Here is a 15,165-nt window from a genome sequence, read left to right on the forward strand (position 1 = left end):
TGAAACAAATTCATTGTCTGGTTAAATCTGGTTAAACATTTTAAACTGTACAATGATCATAAAAATACTATTTAAACAACTTCACATTTCAAATAATACCAGTTTTGACAAAACCAAAATCATTAAAACGATGAACCTCACATTTGAGCATAATAAAAGATTATGTATGTAATGTTTTATGAAAAAATAAATGATAGACATGATGAATGAAAATGCAAACTCACTCTGACAGAAGACGGCGCTTATGGAAAAGCAGAAATACAGCAGTATTTTAGGTATGTTTCTGCAGACTTTAATAGTATTTTTACTTTAACCTGAGGGGTAAAACATAAAAACACATTAATAGATGATTATGACATAAAGTGATGATCCTGTAGTTGGACACTAATGAGGAGCTTGATGAGCCAATTTACAGAAGATCTCAGACATCTCCATAATGAATGAGGTGAAAACAGGGACTATTGAATGAGATAAAGAAGCTTTTCAGCAGCTCAGTTAAACATTATGACTCTGTCCTTTTTGTCCACTCTTAATTTGCTAATTGACATTCACAGGGTTTTGTTTCTGATAGATATTATGTTGGTCTCAGCATTGAAGGAAAGTGGACAGAGGCTTGTTTGTCCTCTGTTGATTATATTAGACATATTAGACATCTGTGTGAACTTTCAGGTGTTTTTTAGAATTGATGCTTAAGTAAAGTTTTTTACATTCAATGAGTTTTTACATTTAAAAAAAATCACAGTTAAACTTTTCTTCAGTTTATTGGCCATAATTTCATGTACTATCAGAACATATTATAGTACAAAAAGTAAGTAAATGACATCAATATATGTAATTCTAGAAAGTCCTGCTCAGGAAACAACCCATCCTGACAGATATTGAAAACTAACCAGGAAAGAAACAAATAATTATTTACACTATAAGAATTTTTTTCTGCAGCTTCAAACACCACTCTTTTAGTTTCTTGATCAGACTACAAACAAAGTTGCATTAGACGATATTGTGCTTTTGGGAGCAACTCTATATTTTGTTCATCTCACAACATTTACTTTACTGTATTTGACATGAAAATGAAATGTTGCTCACTGTGACAACTTATGATATTTCTTCATGTGCCCGAGAAGGCTTTCTGAATGTTTAAAACTCTTCTCACATTGAGTACAGTGGAACAGCTTCTCTTCAGTATGAACTCGCTCATGTGCTTTCAGTTGTCCCAACCGAGTGAAAGTCTTTTCACAATTTGAGCACTTGTAAGGTTTTTCACCAGTATGAATTCTGTGGTGCATTTTCAGATTGAAAGCTGTAGTAAAGCTCTTCCCACAGTCACAACACACATGATCTTTCACTCCATCATGTGTTTTCTGGTGCTGTTTAAAACTGTTCAGCCATGAAAAACTCTTTCCACAGAGAGAACACACATAAGGCCTCTCATCTGAATGAGCTATCAGGTGTCGTTTAAGATCTGATGGAGAAATAAAACCTTTACCACACTGATCACAGTTAAATATTTTTTCTCCAGAGTGAGCACGCAGATGTTTATTCAGACTTGATGCTCGACAAAAAATCTTTCCACACTGAGTGCATGTAAACGGTTTTTCTCCAGTGTGAATTCTCATGTGTGTTTTAAGGTTTCCTTTTAGTGTGAAACTCTTTCCACACTGAGTGCAGGTGTGCAGCTTTTTGGCATTTGTTTCTTGAATTCTTAAGTTCTGATGTTCCTCCTTAATTTCCTCCAGTTCTTTACTTTGCTCTTTCATTTCCATCTGATCTAAAATAGACATAAAATCATAATCAGTTCAAGTTAACCGTGATTTAACAGCAGCAATCAACAGAAATCAGGTATCAGATCTTTGATGTGCTCAATTCAGTTCTGTCATTCTCTTGTAAATATGATCAAAAAGTGTTTGACAACTGTTATAGCCCAAAAGATTATGACTAAAAGTATATAAAAGATGATGATCGAAATTATATCAGGATTTTTGCATCAGTTATATTTAATATACTGCTTATAATTTAACAGCCACTAAAGCAGTCAACAATGAAGAATCAAGAATGAACACCAACCTATTTGTTCCTCAGTATCTTCATGTTTTATTCTGGATGGTTCTGAAATACTCGTGTCTTCAATCTCCTCTTTAATAAACTCCATCTTTAACAGTCACACAGATTTCAGCTGCTACACCTGGAGTTTGTCCTTCTCTTGTAGGATGATGTGAATATTCCCAGTATTTATTGGTGAATTGTTGTGGGAGGAGCTTCACTGCAGGTGTGAACTATGATCACTGTGTGATACTGAAGCCCACAGGACCAGGGGTGTGTTTCTCAAAAGCATTGTTAGCCAACTAATATCGCACGTTCTGTCGTTACTTAGTTCAGCGATTTGGTGTCTTCTGAAACCACAGTTCAAATTAACATTCACAAACTGCATCGCAAACTTGTGTGGTTGAAAGGACAGCTCTCGAGTTGTGGTTAGAAGCATAGTTTCTTGTTTTTATTACATGTGGACTTAATAATTCCTTATCTTGAGCAAAATAAGCAAGCTGACATTAAGTACAATGTATATCTTTTATTTCGAAATTATACAAATGTCCTTTATATATTTTAGTTTGTCAAGAGATTTAAAGCACTGTTTTTGAAGAGTGCGCATGTGCGTACATGCTAGTACATCAGAACAAGCATTTGATTTAATCTGGAAATAAAGCAAAATAACTGAGGAAAAAAAAGTTTAAAGAAGTTATTACTCCACCACCTGCGTGACGTCATTCACCAACGTGGTTGAAAGACAGGTTTAAGACAATACAGTTTCAGGAAACAGTCGTGACTAGCTAGTTGATTTGTTCAACAATGCATCCTACTATGGTAGTTCAGCAGCGAGTTACATTGGAAGTTATTGAATGCATACTGGATTGCTTTAACAGCAAACACATATGATGTCTTTAATTTAGTTCAAATAAAAAGGATTTTGAAGGTCACAGACTAGTAGTGTATAAAACAGCTCTAGTTTGCTCATTTTTTTGTAACCCAGGATATTATAAGGATGAAACAGGGCACAGCTTATATTCTTCAATTAATACCTAAACTAATCAGAAAACCAAAAAAGACGACAGAAATCTACTTTAACAATACATACAGACTGAATAGAGGAAGGCTGTGAGTATAAGTAACGATTCTTCTAAAAATTGTATTCTACATTTTGTTTCAGTAGCAAAGTTGTTTTGAAAGCATTTTAAACTGTACAATGATCATAAAAATACTATTTGTTTTGTGAATGTTTTATGAAAAAAAATGGTAGACATGATGAATGATAATGCAAATTCACTCTCTGACAAAAGGTGGAAAAGCAGAAATACAGCAGGATTATAGGTATGTTTCTGCAGCCTTTAATAGTATTTTTACTTAAACCTGAGGGGTAAAACATAAAAACACACATTAATAGGTGATTATCACATAAAGTGACGATCCTGTAGTTTGACATTAATGAGGAGCTTGATGAGCCAATTTACAGAAGATCTCAGACATCTCCATAATGAATGAGGTGAAAACAGGGACTATTGAATGAGATAAAGAAGCTTTTCAGCAGCTCAGTTAAACGTTATGGCTCTGTCATTTTTGACAATCACAGGGTTTTGTTTCTTTATGTTGTTTTGCACTAGGGCCTATTCTCAATCATTCAAAACGGTGATTCCTCCAGTAGTGAAACAAGCGGAGCTGCACAGAACGATCGATGTACAACATCAAAATACTGCAATCTGTTCTAATTGTTCTGAAGGCACTTTGATGTCACACTGACATCGGGCGGAAAAAGGAAGGAAATAAAAAAAGCGAGGACACACTTCAATCATCTGTCCCAGATTGAAGATGATGACACCAGATTAGTTGTATATAAACAAAAGGGGTTTTATTTACAAAATATGGGCCTGGTTTCACAGACAGGGCTGAGATTAATCCAGGATTAGGACCTGGTTCAATTAGGACATATATTTTATAAACATGCCTTAGAAAAATACATTACTGCTGTGCATCTTGAGACAAAACAATGGCATTGGCATATTTTAAGATATATCAGTGCAAGCCCAAACAAACTGTGTATGTGTGCTCTCAGCTCACTGATCACTATAACATTGTATTTATGTATGAACACAGTTCAATATTTTTTAACCATAACCACTGCTCTAGAAAGTGTAAGTGTGCATCGTCACGAGACTTAAAACTTAATTTTGGAAAAATAATGTGTTAAAAATCTTTGTTAACTGGCTTTCTATTAATACAGTACAGTGAATGATAATGAATGAATGATAATACCATCTAATAATGAACTCAGTGCAGACTCATTTTCCATCAGATATTTTTTTGTAAATTGGAATATGAGGGAGCATGAAGAATCTTTTCACACTCATACAAGATCTTGAACAAAAACTGATGCATCTCTTTATAAAAATAACATCACAATATTTATTTCCACCAAGAGGTGAAAGTGAAAATGTGGAAATGATTCTTCATGCTCCCTCCCATCCATTCTTTCACAATTTGAGACTGATGAATCCTGGAATATGGCCATGATGTGTCTTCCTATATGGTTGTTTAAGAAATTAAAAGCGGCACACTCCATCAGTTAGGGTTAAAAGAACTGTTGCCAAACAAACAACATGCTAGAAACATAATAATCACTGCAGTAATGATCCAGTCATAGACTCTTAAGCATTTGCATATTTAAACCCAAACAGTGACTTTTTGGGGGGGGGGGGGGGGGAGTGGTTTGACAGGGGAGTGTAGGTTGCCAGATTGTATGATATTTGCTTGTATTGTTCCTACATCACACAAATATAAAAAAACAAAATCATTACAAGGAAATCTTTGCCCTTATATCTTGACTTTTAATGTCATTTTTGACCCAGTATGACAGATAACAGTATTTTATCAATACATTATTTTAGGGGAAAATAACACTTCTCAAAAATGCATTTATCAATATTTTTCTAAATGTGCACTCCTTTATGAAATAATATTAAAACCAAATTTGATATGGTCTGTTAATAGCCCATCATTTTTTACTGGCATGAAAACGAACAAATCAAACAGGTAAAAGTGGAAAAGTGTGAACTTTCAAGTTATTTTCAGAATTGATGCTGAAGTAAATTTTTTACGTTAAACAATCACAGTTAAACATGTTTTCTCAAGACAAAATGTTTCTTTCCCTGTTTATTCCACATAATTGAATGTACTATCAGAACACAATACTGTACTTATTAAATGAGTAAATGACATCAATATATCTAATTCTAGAAAGTCCTGCTCAGGACACAACCCATCCTGACAGATATTGGAAACTAACCAGTAAGAAAGAAACAAATTATTTACACTGTAAGAATTTGTTCTGAAGCTTCAAACACCACTCTTTCAGTTTCTTGATCAGACAACAAACAAGTCTTTCTAGTTCTTTAAGCATTTCACCAAATTCAAAGTTAAACTAGATAATATTGTGCTTTTGGGAGCAACTCCATATTTTGTTCATCTCACAACATTTGCTTTACTGTATTTTATATGAAAATGAAATGTTGCTCACTGCGACAACTTATGATATTTCTTCATGTGCCTGAAAAAGCTTATTGAATGTCTAAAACTCTTATCACACCGAGTACAGTACAACCTCTCTCTAATGTGAACTTGCTCATGTGATTTCAGGTGTGTAGACTGAGTGAAACTCTTGTCACAATATGAGCACTTGTAAGGTCTTTCTCCAGTATGAATTCTTTGGTGCCGTTTCAGAGACTCCGTTGTAATAAAGCTCTTCCCACAGTCACAACACACATGATCTCTCACTCCTTCATGTGTTTTCTGGTGATGTTTAAAACTGTACAGCCACGAAAAAGTCTTTCCACAGAAAGAACACACATAAGGCCTCTCATCTGAATGAACTTTCAGGTGTCGTTTAAGATCTGATGAAGAAATAAAATCTTTACCACACTGATCACAGTTGAATCGTTTTTCTCCAGAGTGAACACGCAGATGTTTATTCAGACTTGATACTAGAGAAAAATTCTTTTCACACTGAGTGCATGTATACGGTTTTTCTCCAGTGTGAATTCTCATGTGCCTCTTAAGGTCTCCTTTTTGTCTGAAACTCTTTCCACACTGAGAGCAAGTGTGCAGCTTTTTGGCTTTTGCTCCTTGAGTTTTAAAGTTATGGTGTTCCTCCTTAATTTCCCCCAGTTCTTTTCTTTGCTCTTTCACTTCCATCTGATCTAAAATATACATAAAAGCATAGTTCAGTTGAACCCTGATTTAATAGAAGAAAGCAACAGAAATCAGGTATCAGATCTTTGATGTGCTAAATTCAGTTCTGTCATTCTCTTGTTAATATAATGAAAACGTCTTTCACAACTGTTATAGCCTACAAGATTATGATAAAAAGTATACAAAAGATGATGATTAAAATTATATAAGCATTTCTGCATAAGTTATTGTTCATAAACTGCTTATTATTTACAGCCACCAAAGCAGTCAACCATGAAGAATCAAGAATGGACACCAACCTATTTGTTCCTCAGTTTCTTCATGTTTTATTCTGGATGGTTCTGGATCACTCATGTCTTCAATCTCCTCTTTAATAAACTCCATCTTTAACAGTCACACAAATTTCAGCTGCTACACCTGGAGTTTGTCCTTCTCTTGTAGTATGATGTGAATATTCCCAGTATTTATTGGTGAATTGTTGTGGAAGGAGCTTCACTGCAGGTGTGAACTGTGATCACTGTGTGATACTGACGTCCACAGGACCAGATCTGGGAAACAAATCAGTTACTGAATTAATGTCTGTTTTATGATAGAAATATAGAGAATTTGGATGTGGTTACATATTAGTTGCATTTAACACAAAGTTTGTTTGAATATTTAATTACAAAGTTTGAGAGAAACAACAGTGCAGTTGTGTTTAAATGAGCTGCTGAAAAGCCTCTTTGTCTCCAACAGTCCCACTCATTCATAGTTTTTACCCCATTCATTATGGCGATCATGTCTGAGTAAAACTGGCACATTAAGCACATTTTATTGGTGTCAATACATAGCGCAGTCTCAGAGAGAGTCTGTGAAAAACTAACCACCATATTACACTCTAGTTAATAATAAATCAGGATGTCATTACATTAGTACTTAAACACGTAAACTATGGAGTTGTTTAATGTAATCTGAGAAAAATTTCTCACCTGCAGAATGGAAATATACGGCATTCGGAGAAAATATTCCACATTTGTTCTTCATGCACTATCGTTAACAGCATCGCTTTCAGCTGGTGAAAGTTTCAGCACTTGTTTCGTCTCTCGCGTTTCTCTCTTCTGCGCATCTTTGATGCGCATGCTGTCATTTTTCTTAAAGGGGCCGTAAATTCTTAAATCACATTGTCGCTAATACGGAGCAAATACATTATTTATACATATGAAAAAAAGAAAACTTTTCGTTGACAGACTTGTCTCTAAAATCAAAGTAACTCAATAATAAGTTGTTTAGGCCCATGGAGCAGTTAAATAAAAACAATTTAGTCGGGAAACAGTATTTTGCTTTTATGTTGCTTTTTTTTTTTTTTTTTTTTTTTAAACATGTTTGCTATTATTTTTGCATTTTTTTAAATGCCATTTTTGTTCCAGTGTGACAGGAAACAGTAGCAGTATATTAAGATAGAAGAGGGGTTACATTAAACTAAAATAATTTATTTTAGCGGTGGTATTATAATGTTTGTACATGGCATTTTGATTAATTTAAATAAAAGTTATTTTTTTTTATAAGATCATTTTGAATAAATTAATTCCAAACTATGCTAATTATTTTCCATTTGCTTTTTTTATCTCGGGATATCCATCTAAACTAATGTAATGTAGACACACAATTTCTGTTAAGTTGCTTTGAAACAATATTATTGTGAAAAGTCCTATACAAACAAATGTGAATTGAATTGAAAACTTTGCTTCATGCGACAACATTCTGGGATCAATTAAAATCAACTTGTTTACACGCTCCACAGCGCCAGCCAGTGCATTTAGTTATTATTGTAAGTTTTAGTTTGCATGCTTTAGATTTATCATGGATTCAATTAATTTATGGCCAGGCAAAGCAAAATGATCGATTTTATTTTTTGAATAATTATTACAGATCGAATATTTGATAATTCAATGTTTTCTTTTCGATCTACTTTCTTAACCATCTTTGTTGCTTCTGCATATGTCAACCCTTCTGAAATCTAGACATTTTGAATTTTCACTGCTTCTTTCCTCACATGATACCCACCAGAGTCAGCGCTGTTCAAATCTGCAATTACAACATTTGGGTTTCACACCCTGTCCACATTTTCCATATTCATGTTCTCCACTACCTTGCACAACACTGCTTCCCCTTACAAACAACTTGCACATACCTGTACTTTAGACATTTAAAGCATCTAAGAGTTAAACTAATCGTTGTTGTTCCGTACGGACATCACATATCATCAGTGTGATCCCTAAAGCTATGCAGAGTTGTACAAACACAGTCACCAAGTGCTGCAAACAAACAGCAGACACCCTTTACAGTTCCTCTTGAACTAAAAGCTCCTCCTGAACCTGAGCTTATGTGTGGAAGCATATTTGTAGCAATAATCAATTTGAAACGTAATAAGCAAAATGACAATGCAATGTGCAATCCACTTTTAACCTTTTCTAAAATAAAGCAACATTTGGAGCAAAATTATATTTCAAATTTAATAATATAATTTACATTTGCCATTTCCTACACTAGTTTTAAAATATAATTTAAACATATATTTTAACGTTTTATAAGTTAAAATGAAAATGTATTACAGAAATTATATGTTTAACAAGTTCAAGCAAATATTGTATTGTATTGTTGTTGTTTTTTGGATTGCATTTACACTCACAGTTAAGACACTTGCGATTGCATTTTAAAAATGTCCCGCAATAAAGGTAGCAAAATTCAGTATGGATTTAAAAATGCATTCCGAGCCAATCATGTCCCCGCCCCACTCTGTAAATTATTTTGTCAAGGTGGGGCCAGGTATAAACATGGCAGCAGTAGAGCTATTAAGAGCGAGGCATTAACAGGCAAATGAAGAAGAGCAAGAAAAGAGAAATGTCAATGTTCCTGAAGATTATGTGAATCCGTCAGTGATAGAACCAGTATGTTGCACCCTCATTGGCTCCCTGTTAAATATATTGAATAGATTTTAAAATCTTGATAATTACTTACAAAGCACTAAATGTTTTACCTCCCCAGTATCTGAGTGAGTTCTTAACGCATTATAGTCCTTCACGTTTATTGCGATCTCAGAATTCAGGCCTGCTGATAATACCTAGAATATCAAAATCAACCACAGGCGGTAGATCCTTCTCCAATTTGGCATCTAAACTCTGGAACAATCTTCCTAGCATTGTTCAGGAAGCAGGCACACTCTGTCAGTTTAAATCTAGATTAAAAACACATCTCTTCAACCTGGAATACACTTCCTATAACACCAGATGTACTCGTTACATCAGAATAAGAAGAATGGCATAGATGATATTGTGCTTTTGGGAGCAAATCTATATTTTGTTAATCTCACAACATTTACTTTACTGTATTTGACATGAAAATGAAATGTTGCTCACTGTGACAACTTATGATATTTCTTCATGTTCCTAAGAAGGCTTTTTTTTTTCTTCTTCTTCTCACACTGAGTAAAGCAGTTCGGCTTCGCTCGCTTGTGTGATTTCAGGTGTCCAGATCGAGTGAAACTCTTGTCACAATATGAGCACTTATAAGGTCTTTCTCCAGTATGAATTCTTTGATGCAGTTTTAGAGCCTCAACTGTAGAAAAGCTCTTCCCACAGTCCAAACACACATGATCTTTCACTCCATAATGTGTTTTCTGGTGCAGTTTAAAACTGGTCAGCCGTGAAAAACTCTTTCCACAGAGAGAACACAGATAAGGCTTCTCATCTAAATGAATTTTCAAGTGTTGTTTTAGATTTGCTGATGAATTAAAATCTTTACCACACTGATCACAGTTGAAAAGCTTTTCTCCAGAGTGAATGCGCAGATGATATTTTAAACTTGTTGTATCTTTGAAACTCCTCTCACACTGAGTACAGTGATACGGCTTCTCTCCAGTATGAACTCGCTCATGTGATTTCAGGTGTCCAGACTGAGTGAAACTCTTGTTACAATATGAGCACTTGTAAGGTTTTTCTCCAGTATGAATTCTTAGATGTTGCTTCATATTGTCAGCTGTAGTAAAGCTCTTCCCACACTCACAACACACATGATCTTTCACTCCATCATGTGTTTTCTGGTGCTTTTTACATTGATCAAGCCTTCGAAAACTCTTTCCACACAAAGAACATGAATGAGCCTTCTCATCTGAATGAACACTCAGGTGTTTTTTTAAATGTGATGATGCAATGAACTTTCTACCACACTGATCACAGTTAAAAGGTTTTTCTCCAGTGTGAATTCTCATGTGTACATTAAGGGTTCCTTTTTGTCTGAAACTCTTTCCACACTGAGTGCAGGTGTGCAGTTTTTTGGCTTTTGTTCCTGTATTTTTAAAGTTTTGATGTTCCTCCTTAATTTCCTCCAGTTCTTTTATTTGCTCTTGCACTTCCATCTGATCTAAAATAGACATAGAAGCATAATCAGTTCAAGTGAACCCTGATTTAATAGCAGAAATCAACAGAAATCGGGTATCACATCTTTGATGTGCTCAATTCAGTTCTGTCACTGTTCTCTTGTTAATATGATCAAAAAGTGACAACTGTTATAGCCTACAAGATTATAATTAAAAGTATATAAATGATGATGACTGAAATTATATAAGCATGTCTGAATCATTTATCATCCATATACTGCTTATTAATTCACATCTACCAAAGCAGTCAACAATGAAGAATCAAGAATGGACACCAACCTATTTGTTCCTCATTTTCTTCATGTTTTATTCTGGATGGTTCTGGATCACTCATGTCTTCAATCTCCTCTTTAATAAACTCCATCTTTAACAGTCACACAGATTTCAGCTGCTACACCTGGAGTTTGTCCTTCTCTTGTAGGATGATGAGAATATTCCCAGTATTTATTGGTGAATTGTTGTGGGAGGAGCTTCACTGCAGGTGTGAACTGTGATCACTGTGTGATACTGACGCCCACAGGACCAGATCTGGAAAAATCAAAGAGAAGTTACTGAATTTATACTGAATCACTTTAACAGCAAACGCATATGATGTCTTTAATTTAGTTCAAATAAAAAGGATTTTGATGGTCACTAGTAGTGTGTAAAACAGCTCTAGTTTGCTCATTTTTGTGTAACCCAGGATATTATAAGGATGAAACAGGGCATTCATTCAAACATTGAGCAATAAAGCCCAAGATTGAAGAGTACATCGTCATATCCTGTGTGTAGATTCTTACATTTAATCGTTACGTCCTTCTACCCATCTAGGGGTCAGGAGGGGAAGTAACAAAGGAAAAAGTGTAAACGAAATGGGAGAAAAAGCAAAAAAGGGAGAAAAAAAAGCGAGGACACACTTCAATCATCTGTCCCAGATTGAAGATGATGACACCAGATTAATTGTATATAAACAAAAGGGGTTTTATTTACAAAATATGGGCCTGGTTTCACAGACAGGGCTTAGATTAAGCCAGAATTAGGTCTTGGTTCAATTAGGATATATCCTTTATAAACATGCCTTAGAAAAATACATTACTGAAGTGCATCTTGAGACAAAACAATGGCACTGGCATATTTTAAGATATATCAGCGCAAGTTCCTTTAATTTAAAACAGCTCAATAATGCAATTTGGGATAGTCTTAAGACTGATCTGTGAAATAACAAACCTGAAAGAGAGAAAAAAGACAAATAAACAACACAAACTTCTCTCAGAATCTTGCTGTACAAAAACAGCAACAAAAAGCAGTATGAAAAAGGCACTCTACTCTTACAGTTTCCCTCGTAATTCACAATAACTCATGAATAAAACGGGCCACAACATAATTTGCTTAACCTTGGTTTGATAAGCAAGAACAAGAACATTTGATACTACCTGAAGACACACCTGAAACTCTAAAAGTCATTGCTAACAGATCTTATCCACATCAGCACCATCTTTGATTTTTAAGCGGAATGAAAGCAAGACTGTGATGGATAGACTTACATCTCTTCAATGGGTTATGCTCTTATTTAATGTGTTTTTAGATTGAAACACTGCTAAATATCTTTCCAAGAAATTTCAGTAGACAAAAAACTTAAGACAACATGAGCTGAGGAAAATTATAAGTGATCTAGGAGATTTATACAGATTTTTATACAGCAGATGCCACTGAAAACATGGTAAGTCTTTTTCTCACAGTGTTGCTGCTCTGAATAAAGTCTATACACAACTACTATCTTGAGAAGTGTTTCTCTCTTTAGTAATACGTTAGGCATGTGCAAGTCCGCTGTTATTATTGATGCACAAACAAACCGTGTAATCTTTTAATAATGAACTCAGTGCCGACTCATTTTCCATCAGATATTTTTTGTGAATTGGAATGTGAGGGAGCATGAAGAATCATTTTCACACTCATACAAGATCTCGACCAAAAATTGAATCTCAATGAAAATAACATCACAATATTTATTTCCACCAAGAAGTGAATCAATTTTTGGTCAAGAACTTGTATTTACAATGCACGAGTCCAACACTTTGTAAAGTCTAGTCCAGCACATCCCAAAAACTTCCAGTCCAGGCCAATTCAAATGTGGAAATTATTGTCAATGCTCCCTCCCAACCATTCTTTCACAATTTGAGCCTGATGAATCCTGGAATATGGCCATGATTTGTCTTCCTACATGGTTGTTTAAGAAATGAAAAACTACACCATCTATTAGGCTTAGAAGAACTGTTGCCAAACAAACAACATGCTAGAAACATAATAATCATAATCATAATCATATCCAATCATAGACTCTATTTACATTTAGTCATTTAGCAGATAATCACTGCAATAACGATCCAATCATGTTGCTCACTGCGACAACTTATGATATTTCTTCATGTGTCTGAGAAGGCTTATTGAATGTCTAAAACTCTCTCCACACTGAGTACAGTCGTATGGTTTCTCTCCAGTATGAACTCGCTCATGTGATTTCAGGGATCCTGAGTCAGTGTAACTCTTCTCACAATATGAGCACTTGTAAGGTTTTTCTCCAGTATGAATTCTTATGTGCCGTTTCAGAGACTCAGCTGTAGTAAAGCTCTTCCCACAGTCAGAACACACATGATCTTTCACTTCTTTATGTGTTTTCTGGTGCCGTTTAAAACTGTTCAGCCGTGAAAAACTCTTTCCACAGAAAGGACACACATAAGACCTCTGATCTGAATGAATTCTCAGGTGTTCTTTTAGATGTGCTGATGAATTAAACCCTTTACCACATTGATCACAGATAAAAAGCTTTTCTCCAGAGTGAATGCGCAGATGATATTTTAAACCTGTTGCATCTTTGAAACTCCTCTCACACTCAGTACAGTGGTACGGCTTCTCTCCAGTATGAACTCGCTCATGTGATTTCAGGTGTGGAGACTGAATGAAACTCTTGTTACAATATGAGCACTTGAAAGGTTTTTCTCCAGTATGAATTCTTTGATGTTGCTTCATATTGTCAGCTGTAGTAAAGCTCTTCCCACAGTGACAACACACATGATCTTTCACTCCATCATGTGTTTTCTGGTGCAGTTTACAATGTTCCAGCCGTGAAAAACGCTTTCCACACAGTGAACACACATAAGGTCTCTCATCTGAATGAACTTTCAGGTGTTGTTTTAGAGTCGATGATAAATTAAAATCTTTACCACACTGATCACAGTTAAATGGCTTCTCTCCAGTGTGAATTCTCATGTGTACGTTAAGGTTTCCTTTTAGTGTGAAACTCTTTCCACACTGAGTGCAGGTGTGCAGCTTTTTGGGTTTTGTTCCTTGAATCTTTAAGTTCTGATGTTCCTTCTTAATATCCACCAGTTCTTTTCTTTGCTCTTTCATTTCTATCTGATCTAAAATAGACATAAAATCATAATCAGTTCAAGTGAACCTTGATTTGATAGCAGAAATCAACAGAAATCAGGTATCAGATATTTTAAGTGCTAAATTCATTTCTGTCATTCTCTTGTTAATATGATGAAAATGTGTGACAACTGTTATAGCCCAAAAGATTATGATTAAAAGTATATAAAATATTATTAAAATTATATAAGCATTTCTGCATCAGTTATCATTCATATACTGCTTAGTATTTCCAAAGACTATAGAATAACACAAGACGTGTCACTCGTATTGTTTTGAATGGGAGAAAGTGTAACATGCAATATGGCGGAATAAGTCCCGCCTTCTAAATAAGAGCCAATCGCCGACTGGTAAAGTCATCGCGTCACTTCAGCGGCCGTTAGAATCACTGGTTTCTATAGAAATAGTCAGACGCTCGCCTCCGAAGAGACGCACATTTAGGTCTGCGCATGCGCATTAGCTTGATCCAGCCTGAAAAATACATTTTTTTGCCATGATTCAAGCGTTTAGAAACTAAATTTATGAGCCGGTTGTTGTTAGATTTCATTGGCGATTTCAAATATGAAATTTAATCGTAAGATTGGCGAACAGTTTTGGAGAATTTGATGTTTCCCCATTCAAAGAGATTGCATGATGCCCAGGATGCCCGAGAGGCGTTTCAAAGATGTGAAATCACTTGTCTTAAAGGGACTTAAAGGTATTTCAAAGCTACCAAAGCAATCAACAATGAAGAATCAAGAATGGACACCAACCTATTTGTTCCTCAGTATCTTCATCTTTTATTCTGGATGGTTCTGGATCACTCATGTCTTCAATCTCCTCTTTAATAAACTCCATCTTTAACAGTCACACAGATTTCAACTGCTACACCTGGAGTTTGTCCTTCTCTTGTAGGATGATGTGAATATTCCCAGTATTTATTGGTGAATTGTTGTGGGAGGAGCTTCACTGCAGGTGTGAACTGTGATCACTGTGTGATACTGACGCCCACAGGACTTGATCTGGAACAATCAAAGATAAGTTACAGAATTTATACTGGATTACTTTAACAGCAAACACATATGTTGTTTTTAATTGTTCAAAAATAAATAACTTTAAATGGTAACATA

General features: G+C 35.1%; 2 protein-coding genes across 2 annotated transcripts; both read right to left on the bottom strand.

Moving 5' to 3' along the window:
* Positions 1–1,082: 1,082 nt before the first annotated feature.
* LOC137005194 (gastrula zinc finger protein XlCGF57.1-like) lies at positions 1,083–6,618 on the bottom strand. Its single transcript, XM_067366012.1, has 4 exons — positions 6,534–6,618; positions 6,021–6,242; positions 5,717–5,936; positions 1,083–1,662 (listed from the first exon to the last, which is right to left on the bottom strand). Exons 1-4 carry the CDS (start codon positions 6,616–6,618, stop codon positions 1,083–1,085), a joined length of 1,107 nt encoding a protein of 368 aa, XP_067222113.1.
* Positions 6,619–9,625: 3,007 nt separating this feature from the next.
* Positions 9,626–14,899, bottom strand: LOC137005195 (zinc finger protein 271-like; the record flags this gene model as incomplete). The annotated part of the gene is made up of 5 exons (XM_067366013.1): positions 9,626–10,632; positions 10,928–11,019; positions 13,029–13,787; positions 13,872–14,046; positions 14,809–14,899. Coding segments are annotated over 5 exons (2,124 nt in total), but the record flags the coding sequence as incomplete, so codon positions are not given.
* Positions 14,900–15,165: the final 266 nt, after the last annotated feature.

The sequence above is a fragment of the Chanodichthys erythropterus genome, chromosome 17 (assembly GCF_024489055.1).
Source record: "Chanodichthys erythropterus isolate Z2021 chromosome 17, ASM2448905v1, whole genome shotgun sequence".
NCBI classification, from domain to species: domain Eukaryota; kingdom Metazoa; phylum Chordata; class Actinopteri; order Cypriniformes; family Xenocyprididae; genus Chanodichthys; species Chanodichthys erythropterus.

Excerpts from the sequence above, each read along its gene's own strand:
- LOC137005194 (XM_067366012.1), bottom strand. The coding sequence starts at position 6,618 with ATGGAGTTTATTAAAGAGGAGATTGAAGACATGAGTGATCCAGAACCA. Across the intron at positions 5,937-6,020 it reads GAATTTTTCTCTAGTATCAA|ATCTTAAACGACACCTGAAA; the intron begins GTCTGAATAAAC and ends TTTCTTCATCAG. Across the intron at positions 1,663-5,716 it reads GAAAGACCTTACAAGTGCTC|TCAGTGTGGAAAGAGTTTCA; the intron begins ATATTGTGACAA and ends GCACACCTGCAC.